Raw genomic sequence first — 16,505 nt, forward strand, 5'->3', positions numbered from 1 at the left:
TAATAAATAGGGGAAACTCTGTATGTGTGTGGGGTGGTAGGGGGGTAGTATATGGGAACTCTCTACACTTATCTGCTCAATTTACCTGTAAACCTAAAACTGTTCTAAAAAAAATTGTCAGTTAATTTTTTTTAAAAGAAGCATTAGTTCCCCAACTTTGAGGACTATGAAAATATTCCTAAAAAAAGAAAAGCAAGTAACCTTGATATCATTAGAAAAAGAAAAAAATTTACAGTTGTTTTTTCACAAAAGAGAGGATCTTTCAACACAACACAATGGAAGAGACCGTCTCAGTGTGAGGAAGGGGGGCTGGAACTGCTCTCTGCTGTGTGAGCGTTGACTCAGACCCACTCTGCCCTCCTTGCTTTGCTTGCTTCCGATGGGCCGGTGGCAGCATTGTCTGAGCAGTGGGACATCTGGTCTCCCACCACAGGGCTCCCCCCGCCCCCATTCCTGAGGAAGGGCTCTGCCTGGGCTCAGATGGCCTCAGTCTCTGCCCTCAGGAGCTGGGAGCCTTGGGCAATAATGTTCCTCCTCTGTTTCAGTCTCTTACCTGTAGAACGGGGTGATAAACACACACTAGGGCAGCTGTACGGTGCCACCCCGCCAGCCCCAGGCCCAGCCAGCGGGGCTGCTGCATTGTTGGCGGGGGGATCAAGTCCCTGATCCTGTGAGGGGTACAGGCTGGTCCGCCCACCCCTGCAGGTCACTGGCTGAGTGTCCCTGGCCCCTCTGCCCTTGCACCCGTCAAACGTAATAACCCGTGTCTGCTCACGTCCAGGCTAAGAAGTCCATCTCCTCCCACCTCAGCACATTGGCAGATTTTGCCATCGACATGTTCGACGTCCTGGATGAGATCAACTACCAGTCTTACAACGACTTCGTGCTCCGTGTTGGTACGTGGCCGCGAGCTGTCCCATCGTTCGGGCCAGCTCACCCTTCCTGCACTGGCCCCGGGAGCTGGTGGCCCGGGCTGTCCCCCAGGAGCAGGGGTCATTGGTCCAGGCTCCCTTGTCTCACAGGAAGGGGGATGGCACCACCCAGAGGACTGAATGGGACGCAGGGACAGCTGGGTCCACCTCAGAGCTGGTTATCAGTGACTCAGGACCTGGAAGAGTCATTGTGCAGCTTAGGAAACGCAGGAGAAATCTTGATTGTCTTAGAGACTCTCAGATACACCTCTGAGTCCACACTTAGCTGGAGGAAGGTGCCCCTGTCAGCAGGCCCGAAACATTGGGGCCGAGGCTGTGCAGAAGCCCAGGGTGCAGGCTCAGGCTGGGTCTTTTGTCCTCCTGGGCTCCCTTGCCTTGCCTGTGAGTGAGGAGGGGAACCACCCAGGGTCTAAGCTCCTCTCTAGCTCTTAGCAAACTTGTAGGGTTTCTTTTTTTCAGTCTTAAATTCACTTTTTTTCTGGGAATATAGGTTTACCAGAAAAAATTGTATTAGTCAAGGATATAGTTAAACGAGAGATGTCTTTCTTTCTCTCTCTCTCTGCCTGTCTTCCTTTCTTTCCTTCCTTCCTTCTTTCTTTCCTTCTTCCTTCCTTCCTTTCTTTCTTTCTTTCTTTCTTTCTTTCTCTCCTTCCTTCCATCCATCCCTCCCTCCTTCCTTCCTGCTTTCCCTCTCTCTCTCTCTCTCTCTTTCTTTCTTCCCTTCCCTCCCTCCCTCCCTTTCTCTCTCTCTTTCTTTCCTTTCCTTTTTATCTCTCCCTCTCTCTCTCTTTCTTCCCCCTCCCTTCCTTCCTTCCTTCCTTCCTTCCTTCCTTCCTTCCTTCCTTCCTTCCTTCCTCCTTCTCTCCCTCCCTCCCTCCCCCCCTTTCTCCCCCCCCCATTACCTATTAGTCCACGATATAGTTAAACTGGACATTTGTGGTTGTTTTACAATTCAAATGTCTAGTGGCCTTAAAGAACAGAACTCAGAGCTGGGCTTGAGCATGAGGGGTGGTAACCACCAGAGTGGGTGGAGTTCTGATGTGCTTAAAAACAGTGCTGCCTTAGCCCTGGTGCCCGGCCAGAGGGGCGTGCTGGAGGTGGGGGCGGAGCACCCTCTGCGCCTCACCCCCGGGGTCCGGTTCTCCCCTGGGGCCGCGGGCTTGGATTAATGGATGTAAGGGCCCATCAGGGAAATTCTGTTTCTTACTCTCCTACTGAGGACCCACAGGCCAGTCGCAGCTCTGTGCCCGGAAGGCCGGTCACACAGGAGGCTGCATCCTGGCTCAGTCTCGTCCACATGGACTGGGGCATCCGGGGTGGTAGCGGGGGTTCCCCACGTCCCACCACCCATCTGGAAGTGGCCCCTTTGGGGCTCCTCTGGGTTCCCACATCCACCTAGCCTGAGGCTCCCAGCTCAGCCCATCCAGTTCCACCCCTACCTCCTCCCAGAGACGCCAGCACCCACTGCCCCGGCTTTGGGGGGTTGACTAGGCCAGCGTCTGAAACGTGATTAACGCACTTGGCTAAGCTCAGGAAAATCGACGCAGAGTACTGAGTCGGAAGGTGTGCTGTGGTGTCAGCCCAGACCTGGCTGCAGGGGCGACTGGGGGCACTTGGGCCTGTGTCACTGTCCAGGCCAGCTGGACCCTGCGCCACATAAAGACAAGGGCGCCTCCAGTCTCCTTCAGAGCGTCCTGCAAATATTTAGTTCTGGGCCCGACACCCAGAAGAGCCGAGGGATCCCATCCAGGGAACCAGTCGAGCCGCTGTCCTTTCCGGAAGAGGGAGCTGGGGGCGGAGGGACACACGGTGGCCCACAGACTGAGCGGTCAGCCTTCTGAGCAGCAAGACTCGGCATGGGGTCGCCGTTCCAGGAAATGGGACTTCTTCCCGGGCTCAGGACTGCTTCCTGACGGTGCGGCGTGCAAGCGGAGCCTGGGAGCTGCCTCTCTGCGACGCTGTGGGGTCCCTGCTTTGGGGAGGGGCGTTGCACTGGGTGACCCCAGGAATCCGTGACCTCACAAGGGGCTGCTCCTCCCCTCGGAGGCCTCCCCACTGACGCCCCGCGTGCTGTTCTCCAGGCATCAACGTCGGCCCCGTGGTGGCTGGAGTGATCGGGGCTCGCAGGCCGCAGTACGACATCTGGGGAAATACGGTCAACGTGGCCAGTCGGATGGACAGCACCGGCGTCCAGGGCAGAATCCAGGTCAGTTCACTCGGACGTCCCCAAGGCACAGGTGCCCATCCTGCCGGCGGGAGGCCGAGGTGGAAGGGGCAAGGGTCGGGCGGGGGCGGCCGCCCAGCCCCGCAGGCCGCGTCCTCCCGCCCCGGTCTGCCTCTTCTGGGTAGGGGCACCGAGCCGCATGGCTCAGTGTGTCTGCAGCCTTGGAGGCTGGCCTCCGTGTGGCCAGGCGCAGAGATGGGGACGGCGAGTGATGGCTCCCTGGAAGGGAAGGGGCTGCCTCACCGTTTGAAGGGCAGGTGCTGTGGGGCCCCCTGACCTGAGAACCTGAGGGCGCCCACTTGGGACGCGAAGCAGGTGCTCTGGCACCGGCTGGCACTGAAGGTGTAGGAGACAGTGGCCCCTGCGCGTCGTGTTATGTGGCCGTGTGGTTCCGCTCTCGGGATTTCCCTTGGGACAAACATGCAAGCGTGGGTCACACGGAGGGAAGGAGCCTGTCCCCCGTGTGTGGCTTCGGTTGGCCTCTGGGGGCCCGGATGGATGGGGCAGAGGACGCAGCGCCGGGTGACTAGGGCCACTGCCCTCCTGCTGTGGCCTGGCCCTGAGGCAACCACCACCCGGCAGCCAGTTGGCACTGGTCCTTTACTTGGTCACAGAGTCTCACTCAGTCCTCCGTAGACCCTGCGAGACACGTGCATCCACCCCAGCTTTTGAGAGGGGCACTGGGGTGCGGCCCCTGCAGGATGCGGTTCCAGTCAGAAGGTTGCCCGCCTGGGGCTCTCTCGCGTCATACCTGTTCAGTTCCCGGGGCCCCCGCCTGCATTCATCGGTCGCTAACCCTCGGACAGGTACCTTGGTGGGTCCCTTGGATCCGTCAGCTTAAAAGACAGGCACCAGCATCTTCCTGGAGCTCTCCTCCTGCTCAGGACACAGGCGGGATCTGCACGCAGCATCTCTGCACCTCCGCATTCTTTCCCTTACACTTCTCTTACGATGGTGAAATACCCATAACGTAAAGCGGGCCATCTTAGCTGATCTTAAGTGCACAGCTCAGGGGCGTTACGTGCGTCCACGTTGTCGTGCTGCCGTGCATCCCAGGACACCGTGTTCCTTTTCTAAGAGGATCTTTCACCTATGCTCCTCGCAACCTTCCCCAGGCGCTGGTCATGCCCCAGGGGACACCTGGCGGGAGCCCCCTCCGCTCTCCAGCCTGGCTCCTGTCCAGTGCCGACATCACACCTCTAAGTTTGTCACATCCGATCTGGGTCGGCCACCCCTCTGCTCAGAACCGTCCCTGCTCCCTCCGGCCTCCTGTGAGGGCTGTTTGCCATGGCAGGGACTCCGGCACGCCATCCAGCCTCTGCCGGCTGCTGGGCTGCCCGGCGATATCTGTGTCTGGACTCCCGCAGGGCAAAGTCCCTCGGCCCGGACCTCCTGGAGGACCCGCATCGCAGGAGGTCTTAGCAGACCAGGCCCCTCTCCTCCCGCCCTTCGGCTCGGGTGTCAGCACCCCATGCGCTTGGGACAGGGCAGGACAAAAGCAGGGCTCCGGTGACGTTTGTCAACCTGGGTAAGACCTGCAGTCCCTCCATCTGGAGGCCCACGTGACCTGGCCTGGCCACTTGGCCACCCCCTTGGCCGAAGGCTCTTCCCCTCCAGCCCATCGTGCTCGTCTTCCCAGTTTAAAGTGAGAAACACTTATACTCCACTGTTGTATGGTTCTTGTAGGGGTTCTTGGTCACAGCCCAGGAGAGATCCCTTCCCTTTGCCAGCCCAGGTTAAACCTTTGGTTCTTTTGAAGAAGTGAACAAGAGACTCAGATATTAATGATAAATGTTTGCAAAGAGGTGTCTTACTTTTTCCTGAGGATAATATCTAATCAGATATCACCTGCCCAAATTCTCATTCCTTAGTCCTCAGCTGGGAGCCTTCTTTCTTCTGTGTCAAAATTCCTAAAAAGGAGACCCCTCCTCACGCCTGCTGTCCCAGGAGAGGCAGACAAGAGAGTTCTGAGCAGACTAAAGTCCCCGGGGCATCCCAGGGCCCCGTTTTCCAAGGAGTACAGCGGCCAAGAGAAGGTTGACCGTAACGATACCCAGGTTCCACCTTGGCCATCAACTTGAGGACCAAGCAGGTGCTTCCCGGGAAGTGTCTCCGTGGGAGCCCAGCACTCTGTCTCAGGCAGAGTAGGGTCGGTGTGGCTGCAGGGTGGGTCCCCCCCACTGCTGGCCAGGCCTCACGGGGAACTCTAGAGAGAGTTCCCAGCCCGCCTCTCCAGAGACACAGGGATTCTCCCGCAGGTGGCTGAGAATCAGACTTCACAGGGGACTCCCTCTCGGCCTCTTGGGGACCTCGTGTCTCTGAGCCCCTGACCTGGACCCTTTCTGGGCCCCCCACGGACATCATACACCACCCTGATTCACAGCCTGGGACTTCCTGGCTCGAATGTCAAGGCTGAGAGATGCACAGGGGCGGTGCAGCCCGAGCTCCCACGCGGCCCGGAAGGACACCCAGGCCCGAGCCCACCTGCCTTCAGACCTCGGCTTTACTGCATGTGCTGGTGGGTCATCTTTACCTCCAGCATTTCTTTGTGCAATGATCTGGATATTTTGTTACCTCTCATTCTTCATAAGACAAGAGAATACAGTGAAAGGAAAGAGCTCACCTTAAGGATAAGACTCAGAGATTTTTGTCAATATGTATCTTGGGGCTCAAGCTGGACGTCAGGGTTCTAGGAAGACCAGATCTCTTTGAACAGATGGATTGTGGGTTGGTTCAATCATGAAAGGAAAGAGCAAAATGGAGCCTTTTATCACAGTAGCAAGCCTCTGAGATCACCTTGTGTCTCAGAGGCCACATCTGAGTGGTGACCTTTGTGACAGTGGCATCTACCCTGTGTAACCGGCCAGTCTGTGGCTCAATTCCACGAAGGACTTTGGGGTGTGCTGAGCCCTGCTGGGGAACTGAGTGAGGCCGTGTGGCCCTGGCCCTTGTGTGGCCTTGGATCGGGGTCTTTGGCAGCTTCGGGGCCACCAACCAGCCAGCACCCTGGGGAGTTTCAGCACTCCCCACTTTTTCTTGACCGTCCAAGTCTTTGTGAATGTAATGGTCACCATCAAGCTGACCAAGGTACTCTTCTTGTAAGTGGACGGCATTCTTCTCATTTACAAGGTCTGGGAGTGACCTTGCTCCCAAGGCCGACCTTGGAGCAGTGACCTGCTCCCAAGGCCGAGAGATGGAGCCGACCTGGTGAGGGTCTAGGCCTCAGGCACCCACCTGCCATTCTCCATCCCGGTGGGTGGCTGGCGGCAGCCCTGGTGAGGGGCCGCGGAACCTCCTCCAGAACGCCAAGCAGCCCCCTGCCCCCTGCGCGAGCACCAGCCAGTGCCTTGCTGATGAACAGCCACAGAAATTGGCGGAGTTAATTAATTAAGGGGAACGATACATCCTTGACCTCTTTTTGTGGGTTGAGCATACTCTGTTCCGTGCCCTCTGTCTACACTGGATCAGCCAGTTTTGCTTGTTTTTCCCATGAGGGGAGCTGAGGGACCCCCTCCCAGCGCTTTTAGATCCATCGGCAGATTTCACTGTCCCGGGAGCTGTGCAGGTTCTGATGTTCTGTGGTCATTTTTTTTTTTTTTTTTTTTTATAATAGTACCTCACTGGCTAGTTGTGAGGATTAATTTTTTTTTTAATATTTATTTATTTATTTATTTTTTAGTTGATTTATTTATTTATTTATGGCTGTGTTGGGTCTTCGTTTCTGTGCAAGGGCTTTCTCCAGCTGCGGCGAGCGGGGGCCACTCTTCATCGCGGTGCGCGGGCCTCTCACTATCGCGGCCTCTCTTGTTGCGGAGCACAGGCTCCAGACGCGCGGGCTCAGTAATTGTGGCTCACGGGCCTAGTTGCTCCGCGGCATGTGGGATCTTCCCAGACCAGGGCTCGAACCCGTGTCCCCTGCATTGGCAGGCAGATTCTCAACCACTGCGCCACCAGGGAAGCCTGTGGTCATTTTTGTTTCCTGAACTGCCCTGGGCACCAGGTTTCTGGCAGGCCTTGGTTACCTCCCTCCCTCCCTCCCTTCCTTCCATTGGTTCCTATATTCTTTCATTCAGTGAACACTTATGAATACCAGGAGCCTTGGTAAGTTGTGGCGAGACAGACCAGGTCCGTTGTGAGGCACTTACCGGCGCACACAAGAAGCAGGCCGACGGTTAGCGAGGGTGAGAGCCACGCTGGGGGGCGGCGGTGGGTTCAGGCCTCCAGCGAAGCCGGCGGGGAAGAGAGCAGCCCCTCTGCCCAGCTCTGCTGGGCACTGACACCCTGGGGATGCGAGGCCCTGGGCTCAGGGTGGGCTGAGTGGTGTTCAATGAAGATGCCAGAGGTGGGTGGCTACATGAGGGAGGGGGAGGGGGGATTTTCAGAGCAGCGGCTGGCAGTCGGGGAGACGGGGAGAGAGGTGGTCTCCCCCTTCAGTGTAAAGTGAGGAGAATCCAAATGATCGTGTCCTCTTCTGTTTACAGAACCTCATTAGAAAGCGCTTTCTTATCCTTTCCCTTTTTCATAACTCTGTGAGGCAGGAATTCTTTTGGCTAAACCCTTGGCCGGGAACCCGAGCATCAGGAAAGTTAAGTCACACCGCTGTTGTCCCTGGGAGAACGTGCCCTCTGCCCTCTCGTGCTGTTGGCCCACAGAGGCCCCAGGGGTCCCTGGCAGGTTGGTGTGAGCCCACCGGGGCCCTGAGGTTCCGTGCCAGCCCTGGGGACGGGAGCTGGTGCTGTCCGCTTCCAGCTGAGCTGCTACCTGCCGGTCCCAGACCCTCGAAGACGTGTGGGGTTACCGCGGGGGCCGAGGGCCCTGGCTCCACAGCCGGAGCTCGGTGTCCAGGCATCCGGCTAGGGCTTGGGGTGATCATGGAGCTCACACCCCAGCCCCTAGGACCGGGTCCGTGTGGGCCCCGTCCAGCCTGCCCACCCACTCTGGGCGCCCCCATGGCGAATGCTGTCTTCTCCTGCTTGTCCAGGGCCCCGTTGAGGCCCCTCTGAGTCCCCTGCTTTCTTTGCAGGATCACGTCCTTCTCGCCGAGTGACCGGAGTGACCATAGGAGGGGCACAGGACCCGGCTTGCAGGCCGACCTGGGGAGGCCAGAGGCCAGGCGATCGGGTGATCAGTGCAGGTCAGGGAGGGACCCTCCCGTGGGCTCCCCATTGACCAAGAGTGACTCCCGCCTTTCTCCGCTGTAGGTCACGGAGGAAGTTCACCGGCTGCTGCGGCGGGGCTGCTACCGCTTCGTGTGCCGAGGCAAAGTCAGCGTCAAGGGCAAGGGCGAGATGCTGACATACTTCCTGGAAGGCAGGACCGACGGAAGCGGCTCCCAAAACAGGTCCATGAACTCAGAGCGGAAAATGTGTCCCTATGGGAGAGCCGGCCTCCAGAGCAGACTGGCCACGGGCCACCCCCCGGTGCCCCCTGCGGCCGGCCTCCCAGTCAGAGCCGGGCCGGGGGCTCTGCAGGGCTCGGCGCTTGCCCCCTGCCCCCCAGGCCACCACCTGCCCCCCGGAGCAGCTGGGAAGGAGGCTTAGCGGAGCCCACGCGGGCCGCTGGGGGCACAGGGCACAAATGCTCGGGGCGTTGGCGGCCTCGGGGCTCCCGCAGGAACCAGCCCGGCCAGCAGAGCAGGGCCGGGAACCAGTGGCCGGGCTGGGGAAGGGGGACTGTCCAGGCGTGACCCGAAGCAGCTGGGCAGTGACTCGGGCGAGGGGAGAACCCGGACTGCACAGACGCCGAGGCTTGAGCAGTGTCTTTGTTTGCTCCATCCTCTTCTCGGTGGCCGAGGGAGGTTGGCCGGGTCAGCTGTGGACGTCGGGACCGTCAGGACGTCCACCAGAGCCGCAGGCTACAGCGAGAGCCTTGGAGGTCTGTCTGGCAGAGTGACTGGGGTGCCCAGCTCGTGTGTGCCCTGAGACGGATCGGATCAGCCCAGCTGTGTGGGTCCCGTGAGGGCAGCTCCAGCCCTGGGCGGTGGCCTGCAGAGCCCAGAGTAAGAGTCAGGACTCTCTTGGCCAGGGCCAGAGCTGGGCAGGCCATAGGTGGACGGTTTGGGAGGAACTAAGAAGCCCCTGTCCCACTGCAGTGGCGGCCGCTGGCTTTCTTCAAGATTGGGTTTTTGCTAAGAGCCAGAGGCAGGTCTTCTGGAATTCTTGGGGGACCCTGCAGCCACATCTCTGTGACCAGCATAGTTCCTGTTCCACCTGTACGTTCTCCACCTGCCCTGCTGAGCATATTGGCTCCTGTAAAACCTGGACGTTCCCTTTTCTGCCCACGTCACTGTGTTTGTTCAAAGGAGAGAAGGTGGTCGGTGTCATTTCTTACCTCTCTGCCATGGCATCTTGGGTTCCTGTATGCTGAACAACAGTGCAAGGCTTTGTTGATTTTGAAGACAAGTGGACCTCACAACCATGAGAAAGCTTTCTGGATGGAAGGCGTTTCTCTGGCAGAACCAGTCCCCTGGACGTGGAGATTTGGAGTTAGTTTACGGCTGTCAGTACAGCTGTCCCTGCTCCGGTTTGCAGGCAAAGTGACTGCAAGTCATTCTGTGTGAGTCTGGGAATCTCCTACCTAGGCATCTGCGGTTGCCATGGAGATGAAGAATGCGGCCATGCTGGGATGCGCTGCTGCGGGTGGGCAGGGATCCGGGAGGGCCAGTGCGAAGAGACTGGCCAGAAATAGCTGGACGTGGAGACCTCAGCTCTCGACTGCAGGGAGGAGGGCAGCTTGAAACTGGAGGGAATGTTCTGGGCAGGCAAGTCAGTAGGGGGATGGCCGTGCAGAGACCCAAGCTCCGACAGCAGCCCGGAGGGTTCTGTGGGTTGCAGGGGAGCCCTGCTCGGTAGAGTCAGCAGGCCTGGGGGTCCCCTTCCTCACCGCTCTCCCTGGGGGTCCCGACTTTTCAGAATTGGGACAGGGGCTCACTCTGGACTGAGCCCCATGGGGGTGGCTAGTGGTGTCCCCCGGGCTGCCTCCGTTGTGGGTGTATGACTCGTGGCCGTGTGGGTGTAGCTGACAGGGCCGGCCACTTAGCCCATGTGGACGGGCCAGTGACAGAGGCGGGCAGGTGGACAGTCTTTCCTCAGATGTGCCCTGGGTGAGGAGCTGAATTTCCTCCCCCCCAACCCCTCACAGAGCACAAACTGAGTCACCTCCAGAGCCCAGTGAGCACACGGCCTGTGCAGGTGTGCACACCTGCGTCCAGCTGCGGGGCTGAGACCCTGGCCAGGGCCCTGCTGCCCACCTGCTCCTCGTGGCCGAGCTTCCACCCCAGGGCAGGGCGGGGGGAGGGGGGTGGACAGCACAGGAGATCATGACCCTGCGAACATGCTCTGTCACATGGCAAAGGGGGCTCTGCAGAGGGAATTCAGGGCTTGGGGCAGAAGCTGAGGAGAGGATCCTGGGCCATCTGAGTTAACTCAGTGTGACCAGTGTGACCACGTGGCCCCTCAGAAGTGGACAAGGCAGCCAGGGCAGTCGGGAAGATTGGAAGCACCGGGTTGCTGTTTAAAGATGAGGGGCCGCAGCCGGTCGAAGGTGAGGACGCCCCGGCCGTCAGCCACTGAGGAAGCGGGTGGTCGATCCCACAGCTACAGGCGCTGAATTCACACCACCCTGAGCGAGGTGGACCCTGAGCCCCGGGATGAGAGCCCAGACCCGCTGTGCCGGGACCTCAGGTCCACAGAGCCGCGGGACGCCCCCCGCACCAGGTGTGCTGGCAAAGCCACGGAACGCGTGGCCAGCTGTCACCGCAGCCGCGGGAAGCCATCGGGGCCTCGGCTGTTCTGAAACGGCGAGGTCTCCCCTTCGACGAGCAGAACCTCCTTCATCATCAGCAGTTCCAAAGCCTACCTGCTTCCTGTGGGCATAGGGGCCGTGTTCAGCCATAACGTTCCTTGGGGTTTGGTCAATGACTTCCTTTTTATTTGTGATAAGACTGTATGATATTGCCTTATTTATTTTTAACCTTGTACAATATTCATGTACAAATGTTAGAGCCTTCCAAGTAGGATTCTCTCTAAATTATTTCTTTTAAGATGCTCTGTAAATAGCGCCCCGGTCTGCCTATTCCATTCTGACCAAAATGAAGGTAAGACCGACGCCCCGTGTGAACAGCACACTTTAGCCGGTGCGTGAGGTTCCTGATGCATCGCCCCTGCTTGGCCAGGCTGCTGCTGCCCTGTGGAATGACCCCATCCATGTGTCCCTTCGAGACCCTCGCATGCCTCTTGTGCCTGACCTCAGTAGATTAGAACGCAGCCCCAAACTGCCAAACACTTCCACGGCCCCTGACCCTGGGCCGGTCCACTCCAAGGTCTATGTCCTGCAGGGTGGACCCCATGCCCCGCAGACCCAGCCACCCCGAGCCTGCCGTGTTTATTGGACTCCAAAGCCACCAGGGCTTCCGATACCTTCTGTCACTAGAAGCAATAACTCTAAACTGTAGAGACAGGTCTGGTCCAAAGCAGATTGGTGATTCAGAGACAAGCCATGTGTACAAGTTTCCCCAAATTGAAGGGCACACTGTTGGAGGGCTGACACCCCCAAACCCGGGCTGATGTGCAGGCTTGGACAGGATCTGGCCAGCCTTCAGGGACACCTCTCTTTGTCTTCCCCCGATAGGAACACTGCACCATCGTCCCAGTAGCGACCTAGATATAATATTTGAATCCCTGCTTTAACCTGCCACTCGGGAAGGAAGGGCTGGGTTGGCCTGTCAGCCGTGTCTAGGTTTCCTCCCCGACAAGTGGACCCGTCTCATTTCCAGGGTGTGCCCACCCTTCTGCACAGCGTGTTCTGTGATCCCCTGAGTCTCGGGATCCTGCTGGTCTCTCCCCACGTGGCAGGCCCTGCCCGGGACGCCCATGCATGACTCGTAAGGCAAGCGCTGCCCAAGTGTGTGTGCACCGCGCGGGAAATGCAGGTTCACACGCGTGTGCCCTGCATCGAGCAGTTCTCTTACCGGGGTATCACAGACCTGCTGTCACACTTGTCATTCTGGAGTGTGCAGACCTATTGGTTGTGTATAACTAGCCCCCCAGAAACTGACTTGCCCTTGGTTTTGTTATGGCTTCAATTAAAAACAACAACAAAAATAACCCCCAAATCCAAACTCCATAGAGGCAATTCGTATCAAAATATTTGCTTTGGTGAAGTAAATGAGGGGTGAGCTGTGGTCGACTTGCAGGTGGAGGACACGACCGTATCCCTGGGTCCGGACGTCCCCCCTCCACGGCTGCAGTTTGCTTTGAAAGTTGGAAGTCTGTGCTAGCCGTTTCCCATTTTCAATCAATACTCCCGGTTCTGTAGTGGATGATGAAAGACGTGCCGTTTCTTCATACAGCGTCCTGGGTTTGCGTCTGCCTTCACAGGACCTTAGGCTGGGGGTGGGTCTCAATCAGATTCAAGGTCCACTGGGGCCTGCGCTGCCAGGCCCAGAGGTCAGCAGGCGGGATGGGGGCCCACGCCTGGGTGTTGGGAGGCCAGTCGTGGTGACTCGGGCCTCCACACTGAGTTTGGGAGACAACAGGAGATGGGCTTTACCTGAGGGACTCTGCTGACACAGGGCCCATTGTCCCATGACATGTGTCATGAGCAAAGGCCAGGCCAGGTGCCTAAAGGTTGGCCAAGTGGGCCGTGCGGGGAGTGGAGTTGTGCGTTTCCCCAGGATGGATTCAGGAGCTTGGGGCTGGTGTCCGAGGCCTGCGTGGGTGGCCCCCCCCGGGAGTGCTGCCAGGCAGTTGTCCCCTGACTCCCCGGTCCCCCAAGGCGGGAGGACATCCTTGATTCTGTGTGGACTGACAGCCAGGAGCCACAGGCAGGCCCCGTGCCTGGGGGACAGTGTGGGTGGGAGAGTAGGATGAAGTGGGCACCCCGGTGGCCAGGGCTGGGGCAGGCATGGCCGGCAGGGTGGCCAGTCAAGCCAGCTATGGACCCAGCTGCTGGAACCCGACCTAGATTTCGGTCTCGGGTCGGGGCCGTGCGGGTGCACCCCAGACAGCCGGCACACAGGGGAGCTCCTGGGGACCCCTCACCTCCAAGAAGCCACAGGAGGCTTTGGAGAGGATTCGGGGAGTTTTCCTTTGTCTCCCGTCTGTGCACAAACGTACTGGAGACAGGTCCTGTGGTGGGATGAGGAAATCTGTCTTCTCCATTGTCCATTTCGTAAAATTAACAAAGCCAATTTCAGGTGCCCCATTTGGGGCTAGACCTCCCTAAACGACTTTACGGCAGTGGAACAGACATTCGTATTTCTTAATTTCCCTGAAAATATAACACGTCTGTTCACTAAGATAAAAAAATAACTTTTCTGCCAGAAGCCACACTTAATCCAAGTTTGTGTGTGTGTGTGTTGTGTTTGCATGGCATGGCGTAAGCAAAATTAAAATCAATTATTTGTTCCTAGGATTAGGATGGATTCATATAAGAAACAAATTAACTAGGGATACAGACAGATGGCTGCCCCCCAGGGCATCGGGGGAAACCGCCCCTGAGTGCCCAGACCCAGCTCTATTTCCGCTAGAAATCCTGACCTTAAAAGGAGGAGTAAGGGCAAGGGCAGGGGTAGCAGCTTCTCGGCCAGACACAGAGGCGGCCTTGACCCCCGCCGGCGTCCACGTGGTGCCTGGGCCTCCATCTACAAGTACTAGAGAACCACTAGAGAATAAGAAAGTCTTCCTTCCTCCCTCCCCTCCTTCCTGGAATCTCTCCACAGTATCAGTACAAAGTCCAGGGATGTCAAGGCACTGACCTGATCCCATTTTCTGTTGATTGTGTGGTCGTTTTATTTCTGTTGTGTTTGGGATTCCGGTGTACACTGAGGCCTGCGGGGAGTGCCGCAGGTGGGTGTTTGGTGCAGGAATTCTGGAGGGAGGAGCCGACAGGCCCCCCCTCCTCCCTCCCAGTTACCCGGGGAGCCACTTGCAGGCCCGGCTTCAGTCTCTGGGCTGTGCCGTGGGAAGAGAAAACAATAGACAGGTGGTCTTCGGGGGTGTGGGTCACAACTGGCTGGAAAAACACCTTGGGAATCAGAAAACTGACCCCAGTGGCAGCCCCCTGGTCTCCCATGATTACAGCAAGCTCAGTTTCTTCAGCCCTTGATGGTGACTATCCATGTAGATATAATTCTTCATTCCTTTGTGAAATTCCTGCACTTCCCTGGACTCAGTGTGTTCTACACTAATAAGCACCGGGAAAGGCCAGGTCGCTTTCCCGTATAGTTAAACTACGTCTCTGGTGGACTTTTCGTGTGACCACAAACTAAGGAAATGATCATGACTAAGACCCATATCTAGCTCGGCAGCTGACAGTACACCTGTCCTGTGCTTCTCCCGCCCCCTTGCCTCCAAACATTCTGCAGAGGGAGGCGTGGTTCTGCTCCGCATGTTGTCGATGAGGAATCTGAGGCTCAGAGAGGTTACAGACTTGGACAAAGTCACACAGCACTGAGTCCTGGTTTTCCATTCTATTCGGCACCTCTTAACTAACTGAAACCGGCAAAGTTGTGTTGGTTTTGATGGAGCCCTTAGCTCACGCACACACAAGTAGTGGTGGTGCCTGGCTGGCTGGGTCTGAGCAGCCAAGCGGGTCCCCCGGCAGCGGGGTTGCCCCGCAGCCCATCCCTTGGATGTGCCCAGGCACAGAATTGTCCTCAGCTGGGCCTCACGTGGGGGCAGTAAAACCGTGCCTGTCCTCTCCGCTAAGCCCTGCCTCTGTTTAACAGCTGATTCCCAGCAAAGACTTAACAATGTTGGGCCTGAAGAACCCCTGCCTTGTCTTGTCATCCTTTCTATCCTAGAACTATGTCCTGTAGCACCACCTGCCATCGTGTCTTAGAAAACACAGACTCTCCCTCAGTGAGGAGGACAGTTGGCCCGTCTCTTTCTGTAAGGCCTCTCTGACATCAGCCGGGGGGAGAACCGGGGCCCCCGGATGCCCCCAAACTGCACACGCTTCTCCACTTACAAGGAGCCAACCCAGTCCCCAGCCCCCGGTCAGGGTCCTCCGGTGTCCTTGTCACGCTGTGGCGTGGTGTAGGCGGTCAGTGTTCCTTCCTGGGGCTCAGAGGACGTCCAGCAGCAGGTTTCACTGAGAATGCGCAGGAGGTGAGACAGGGCCCACGGCGGATGGTGAAGGATTGGCCGCCACCCGAGCACAGGTGTTGCCGCCTCTCCCAGGTGCTGGCTCCCGTGGTTCCTGGTAGCTCATCTTCAGATGGGCTGGATTCCAAAACAGCTGGCAGTCACACCTTGAGAACTGACGTTTAAGCAGAGAGGAATTCCTAGACTCACGCTGAGAGATCTGTCCACCTCTTGGGCTTGGTGAACGCGTGCAGGGCAGCCATCCAGAGAGCTGTGTCTGGGGCTCTCGCTCCCTGCGGCGCGAGCAGTGGGCAGTGGGCCCACCGGCATCCAGAACTTGTTTCTCGACTCCCACCAGCAACCCGCACGCGACCCCAGGCCCGGACACGAAGCACATGTCTCAGGGGACTGTTCCCACATTCTGGGGATCCCGAGGAAGCCACCAGGGCCTCTTGCACAGGCCGGGGGTGCCGGCACTCCCCACGCATCAGCCCCAGAGAGGCACGCGGTTCTGCCTTCATCCCTGTTGAAACTGTGGCTGCGCGAGGCATTTGCACTCAGCCTCGCATGCCGTGAGATTCCTAATCGTGTGAAACTTAGTCTGGATTCCGAAACACGCAGCATGTGCAAAGGGGCAGGCCCGGGCCACCACGGGTTGTCTGCCGGCTGGGTGCAGAGCGTCCCGTCACAGCAGATCCTGGACCCCGAGCCCGTGCAGCTCCTGCACTCCTTCTGCAGTGTCTCCCCTCGGCCCGAACTACCCCCGCAACCTCTCATTCTCACTGATTGCACCCCACCTTGCACAAGCAGAGATAACGTACCGATTACCACCCTCTCTTAGCAGCAGATTCCACTCTCGTTTAAGGTAAACCCAAAGCCCGCTCTTGGATTTTCTTTACTCACTGAGAAGGGTTGTGTGAACCCCTTGGCCCTCCTCTGTCCCTCCAGGGAGCACAGAGTGGGCCGGGGTGACACGTTCTCCTGCCAGTAGAGCTCACAGAGGATGCTTCTTTAGACGTGGAAACGAGATGTCTGTACCAGAAGGGCAACAACTCAATATCACTGGGTAACTTCTCATGATAGATTTGTATAATCAATACGGGTCTATTTTTACGTCCACTGAACACTGTAGACTACCTACCAGTCTTTTCCAAGATTGTTAAATTGAGACAAGTAATTGAATAATTTGTCCTATTTTTATTTTGAAAAAAAAAAAACAGTGAATGGACTGAAATGTTAAATGTGAATGTACATTTCTTAATT

At 57.6% G+C, this 16,505-nt stretch overlaps 1 protein-coding gene across 2 annotated transcripts in view; it reads left to right on the forward strand.

The window, feature by feature from the left end:
- The window catches only part of ADCY1 (adenylate cyclase 1), a 126,983-nt gene extending 113,499 nt beyond the window's left edge, over positions 1–13,484 (forward strand). The window contains exons 18-20 of one of the 2 annotated variants that reach the window (XM_036863914.1): positions 782–896; positions 3,014–3,138; positions 8,358–13,484. In XM_036863914.1, coding sequence (XP_036719809.1) covers positions 782–896; positions 3,014–3,138; positions 8,358–8,696 — 579 coding nt within the window. In that variant the 3' untranslated portion in view covers positions 8,697–13,484. Of the gene's footprint in view, positions 1–781; positions 897–3,013; positions 3,139–8,357 lie in introns of those variants that run through there. The other variant, XM_036863916.1, reaches the window with a different exon arrangement.
- Positions 13,485–16,505: the final 3,021 nt, after the last annotated feature.

This window comes from Balaenoptera musculus, chromosome 9, assembly GCF_009873245.2.
Source record: "Balaenoptera musculus isolate JJ_BM4_2016_0621 chromosome 9, mBalMus1.pri.v3, whole genome shotgun sequence".
NCBI classification, from domain to species: Eukaryota; Metazoa; Chordata; class Mammalia; order Artiodactyla; family Balaenopteridae; genus Balaenoptera; species Balaenoptera musculus.